Here is a 5637-nt window from a genome sequence, read left to right as displayed (position 1 = left end):
TACCCCTGAGAGAGTATCAAATTTGGCCAGTTCCTGGTCCAGGAACTCCTTCACCCAAGGCTCGGGGTAATCCGGCGTCTCGGGTTCCTCTGTCTGGAAAGAGACCTGATCCTCTGTGGGATGACTCACCGAATTGACGGTTCCGCATAGGGGCGGGCTTGGCTCCGGCGTTTCCTCGCCGTGATCCTGGAAGCGGACACGTTTTGGGGAGGTACGGAAGGGATTCCGTTGCGCGGCTGTGGCATCTGCCACGGGCAAAGCCTGTCTCCAACAGGGCGGCTGGTTCTCCGTCGCTGGTGATGCTGTGCCTCGAAACTGTGCTCGAGGCGAGGTGCTTGGCTGGTCTTCGAGTTCGGAGCGTGGCTCCCTTGGCTGCCCTCGATGGGTAGAGCGTGGCTCTCCTTGGGCTGTCGTCTGTGGCTTCTCGGCGTGGGTGGAGTGTGACTCCGTTGTCGTCCTTCGCTGATCAGAGCGTGGCTCTGCATGAGGTGCCCCTGGTGGTTCTTCGGATGTGGAGCGTTTTTTTTTTTTTTTTTTTTTTTTTTAAATTTTTTTATTTAGAGTTAAATGTACATAGAACATGTACATAATGGAAAATGGGGTTACAGTAGATGGGGCATAACGCTCGCGCGGTACGGCCGCGAAGCAAAGCTTCGCTCGGGCGCCGCTCCCCATTACGTCTGCTCCTGGTTCCTGCGCCTTTCCTCGGTCCTGAGCTTGCCCATGATCGTGGCGGCAAAGCTGGAGACTCCCTGCCAGTTTTCCTCGTTCCTCAGCATCTCAGGAACAAGGTTTTCTACCGTGATGCTGGTCCTTAGAAGGGTCTCAACCGTGCGACGCTCGTTCTCGAATTTTACGCACGAGAACAGCACGTGCTCTGCTGTCTCCTCGACATCATGGCCGCAACGACTGCAGCCTCCACTCTCCTCGTGGCCGAACCTGTGCAGGTAACTTCTGAAGCAACCGTGGCCACTGAGGATCTGGGACAGGAAGAAGTTCACCTGCCCGTGCGCCCTCTTGGTCCACACCTCTAGACGCGGTATTAGGCGGTGCGTCCAACGCCCTTTTGATGAGGCATCCCATCTTGCTTGCCAAGCGGTTAGAGATGCACTCTTTGCAGCTGCTCGTGCCTCCTTCTTCTCCCCGGACGATAGGACTCGGCCGTGGACCTTCTTGTGTATTTCTGCTTGCTCCTTGGCCAGCAGATCTATCGGCGGGGTGCCAGCTATAACCAGCGCCGCCTGGTCCGAGACCGTCCGAAACGCACTGCAGATGCGTAGAGCGGCCAGACGGTGTGAGGCAACCAGACCACGACTGTACGAAGGCGATGCCATGGCGTGACTCCACACAGGGGCTGCGTACAGCATGGTCGCTCTAGCTGCGCTCGCTAGAAGGAGCTTGCTCGCTTGCGTACGTCAGATGCTCCCTGAAGGAGAGTCTGGTGTCGATCATCACTCCTAGGTATTTGATAGCTCTAGAAGATCTGACCGTTGCATCGCAGACCCGAACGTGGCCACTGAGGACCTGGGACAGGAAGAAGTTCACCTGCCCGTGCGCCCTCTTGGTCCACACCTCTAGACGCGGTATTAGGCGGTGCGTCCAACGCCCTTTTGATGAGGCATCCCATCTTGCTTGCCAAGCTGTTAGAGATGCACTCTTTGCAGCTGCTCGTGCCTCCTTCTTCTCCCCGGACGATAGGACTCGGCCGTGGACCTTCATGTGTATTTCTGCTTGCTCCTTGGCCAGCAGATCTATCGGCGGGGTGCCAGCTATAACCAGCGCCGCCTGGTCCGAGACCGTCCGAAACGCACTGCAGATGCGTAAAGCAGCCAGACGGTGTGAGGCAACCAGACCACGACTGTACGAAGGCGATGCCATGGCGTGACTCCACACAGGGGCTGCGTACTGCATGGTCGCTCTAGCTGCGCTCGCTAGAAGGAGCTTGCTCGCTTGCCTTGGGCCATGGTGGTTCAGCATGATCCTGGACAGCGCTCTCACTGCCGTGGCAGCCTTAGAGCTTGCGTACGTCAGATGCTCCCTGAAGGAGAGTCTGGTGTCGATCATCACTCTTAGGTATTTGATAGCTCTAGAAGATCTGACCGTTGCATCGCAGACCCGAACGCTTCCCACCTCCACCTTTTTCCTGCTGCTCACCAGGACGGCTTCGGTTTTCTGCGGCGCTAGCTGCAATCCGGCGTTCGACAGCCACTCGTTAATGATGGCGATACTCTGGCTGCTGGTCTCCTCTGCTCCCTTGATCTTCTTTGCGACAGTGACCACCGCTATGTCGTCTGCGAAGCCCACAATCTCCGTTCTCCCTGGTAGTGGGAGCCGGAGAACACCGCACGACAGCTCGACCGCTTGAGTACCGCTGTCCGAGTCTATCTGCAGCACCCTGTCGTGAAAATAGCTTCGCATCAGGTTGAGCAGATAGGTGGGAACACCGAAGTTGGACAAAGCATCCATTATCCGACCCCATCTCGCCGTGTTGAAGGCATTGCGTATGTCCAGGGTGACAATAAGGCAATATTCCTTAGAGCCCCCTTTCCAGCGCTGTCCGGCGATAGTCGCGGAGGCAATGTCCACCACCTTGGTGATGGCGTCGACGGTCGACATGGCCTTCCTGAAGCCGTACTGGGAGTCAGAGAGGCCTCCTGCCTCTACTATGGCCCTCTCCAGTCTCGTACTGATCAGGTACTCCAACACCTTGCCGGCCCCGTCTATCAGACATATGGGTCTGAAGGATGCTGGGTCGTCCAGCGGCTTTCCCGGCTTAGGCAACAGGACCAGCCTTTGCGCTTTCCACCTTGAGGGAAAGAGCCCTTCTCGCATGCACTTGTCAAACAGCGCCGCGAATATATCCGGACGGAGACAAATCGCCAGCTTAAGCGCCCTGTTGGGAACGCAGTCCGGGCCTGGCGCCTTCGCCACCTTGATCCTTGCCGCCACTGCCAGCATCTCTTCTTCGGAGACGGGCTCCAGCTCATGCAACGGGTAGGTGCCAGCCCCTGCTGCAAGCTCCGGGTTAGTCATCCTGGGGAACAAGTGCGCGACTATCCTCTCGAGACTTTCGGCGTCCAGTGGGGCGCGGTTGTTGGCTCTACCGACCTTCTTCACGATAATCTTGTACGCATTTCCCCACGGGTCTCGGTCAGCTGCCTCGCACAGATCAAGGAAGCATTTCTTCTTACTGCCCTTTATTGCCGCCTTGAGAGCCCTTCTGCACCGGTGGTATGTCTCACGCTTTGCCAGGTGTGACTGGGAACCGTACGACCGTTGGTATTGCCGCCTGGCTCTTACGCAGTCCTTCCGTGCCTCTGCTATCTCGTGATTCCACCAGTACACAGAGGTGCGATGCCTAGAGTGGGCGGTCCTGGAAGGAATGCACTCCTCGCAGGCCGTGAGCACCTGCGACATCACCGAGTTAGCCATTGCTTCAGGGTCGCCCGTCGCTTCCACTCTCTGCATCCTAGACGCGAAACTTGGGTGTCGAGCGAATCCACCCTGAAGCACTTGCGCTGCTGCGCGGGGGGAGGTGGTGGCCGTGTGTTCCCGGCGTCCAACGTGGTAAAGATCGCCGCATGGTCGCTTGCCGTGTACACCCTGCTGAGCATCCACGTGCACTGCCCTGCTCTCGACCGACTGGCGAAGGTGAGGTCTACTACAGAACCAGCTCCCCCCCGGCTGAAGGTGTGTTCCTGTCCTACGTTGAGTAGGGCCACATCCAGCGTTGAGAGCACTTCTAATAGGGTTCTGCCACGTACGTTTGTGTTTGGGCTACCCCAGTCGACTGCCCAGGCGTTGAAATCGCCCGCTAGCAGAGTCGGAGAACGGCCTCTAGCATCAGCAGCGAGCCTGTCAAGGATAACAGCGAACTCTGCTAGCGAGAGGCTGGGGGCGAGGTATATGCTGTAGACCCACCAGCCTCCAGCTTTGGCACGCACGAAGCCTTTGTCTGCGAGGACATTCTCCAGCCGCAGGGGCGTGTTTCCGCAAACCCACAGAGCTGCCTTGCCGGATCTATCCACGGCCCAATTGTGATTGCGTCCGCCTCTGTACGGCTCGCCTAGCACAGCAAGCTCGGCTCCGCTTTCGCGGACCGTTTGCGACAGCAGATCTTGCGCCGCCGCACAGTGATTCAGATTAATCTGAATCACTTTCATGCCCTGTGCTTATGGCCTTCTCTGGAGGACGCCACCAGTGGGCAGGAGCGGCTTCCGGCCTGGTGCCTCGTGTCCTTCCTTTTAAGCTGCTCGCACTTGAAGCAGTTCGCTGGGTTCTGGCACTCTGCTATCTTGTGCCCTTCTTTCCCACACTTAAAGCAGGCCTTGCTCCTATCTACGGGACTCCGACACCTGCTGGCCGTGTGGCCCGTGTCCAGACACCTGTAGCACTTAAGTTGGTGCTCCAGCTCCTTAATCCGGCACCTGGTCCATCCGACCTTCACCTTGCCAAGGTTATTGAGGGCGCCTGCAAAACCCGCCGGAACCGTGAAGGTTGCGGACTGGCTTCCTGTGGCCAAGGCTCGTAAACCTTTAACGGTCACCGAGTTCGAGGGGAGGTTTGCCTGCTTGACCAGCGCATCCTCTAACTCCTCCTTTATTGTTAGCTCGTCAAGGTCCCAAATCCGGAAGGAGACCTGGGGCGTCAACGTGCGGATCGTGGCTCCAGCTCCGAGGGCTTTGCCAATCAGATCCCTGATGCCACTGGTTTGAGCCTCCGAGTTGCGCTTGATCTCCAGCAACAGCTCGCCTTTGGCTGTCTTCCTGACCCTGGAGACGCTGTCGCTAACTTCTTCCATCTTGGATGTGGAGCGTGGCTCCGTCGATGTGTTTCGTTGATCAGAGCGTGGCTCTGAGTGATGTGCCGTGGATGGCTCTTCGTGGTTGGAGTGTGACTCCGTCGATGTAATTCGCTGATCAGAGCGTGGCTCTGAGTGATCTGCCTTGGATGGCTCTTCGTGGTTGGAGTGTGACTCCCTCGTCGTTCTTCGTTGGTCAGAGCGTGGCTCTGCGGGCTGGTCCCGTGGGTTGGAGCGTGGCTCCCTTCGCTGGTCAGAGCGTGGCTCTGTCGTTGGTCTTCGCTGGTCAGAGCGTGGCTCTGTTGTTGGTCTTCGCTGGTCAGAGCGTGGCTCTGTCGTTGGTCTTCGCTGGTCAGAGCGAGGCTCTGTTGTTGGTCTTCGCTGGTCAGAGCGTGGCTCTGTTGTTGTTCTTCGCTGGTCAGAGCGTGGCTCTGTCGTTGGTCTTCGCTGGTCGTTCGGTCGCAGTCGGAGGGTCTGCCCTATATTTTATTTATTTTATTTCGATTTATTTTAATTTTATTGATTTATTTTAATTTTTATTGATTCATTTTCATTTTTATTGTTTCCGTTTATTTATTTGCATTAATTATTATTATTATTATTTTTTTTTTTTATGAAATTTGTTATTATGTTCTCGGCGGCAGGATCTCGCAGGATTCTTTGAGGATTCGTGGGCGTCCTTAGCTGGGTTAAAGAATAGTGATAATCTTCCCGGTGTGCAAGGATACGACGACGAGTTTTGATGCGTCGATCTTTCGAGGTGTAAGGTCTGCGACGATGTGTATTCAACGATGGTTTTAAGAGGGTATTAAAGACTGCGAGCGATGTGTATTCAA

At 56.3% G+C, this 5637-nt stretch overlaps 2 protein-coding genes across 2 annotated transcripts; both read right to left on the bottom strand.

Annotated features, from left to right (window-relative positions):
* Window positions 1–3416: 3416 nt before the first annotated feature.
* Window positions 3417–4163, bottom strand: LOC138928398 (uncharacterized). Its single transcript, XM_070285469.1, has one exon. The coding sequence runs from the start codon at window positions 4161–4163 to the stop codon at window positions 3417–3419; it is 747 nt and encodes a 248-aa protein (XP_070141570.1).
* LOC121502780 (uncharacterized) lies at window positions 4160–4801 on the bottom strand. Its single transcript, XM_041776495.1, has one exon. It carries the CDS (start codon window positions 4799–4801, stop codon window positions 4160–4162), a length of 642 nt encoding a protein of 213 aa, XP_041632429.1.
* Window positions 4802–5637: the final 836 nt, after the last annotated feature.

This window comes from Drosophila kikkawai, chromosome 3L (assembly GCF_030179895.1).
Source record: "Drosophila kikkawai strain 14028-0561.14 chromosome 3L, DkikHiC1v2, whole genome shotgun sequence".
Classification (NCBI taxonomy): Eukaryota; Metazoa; Arthropoda; class Insecta; order Diptera; family Drosophilidae; genus Drosophila; species Drosophila kikkawai.
The sequence above is the reverse complement of the archived record's forward strand: the minus strand, read 5'-3'. Positions and strand labels throughout refer to the sequence as shown.

Excerpts from the sequence above, each read along its gene's own strand:
- LOC138928398 (XM_070285469.1), bottom strand. The coding sequence starts at position 4,163 with ATGAAAGTGATTCAGATTAATCTGAATCACTGTGCGGCGGCGCAAGAT.
- LOC121502780 (XM_041776495.1), bottom strand. The coding sequence starts at position 4,801 with ATGGAAGAAGTTAGCGACAGCGTCTCCAGGGTCAGGAAGACAGCCAAA.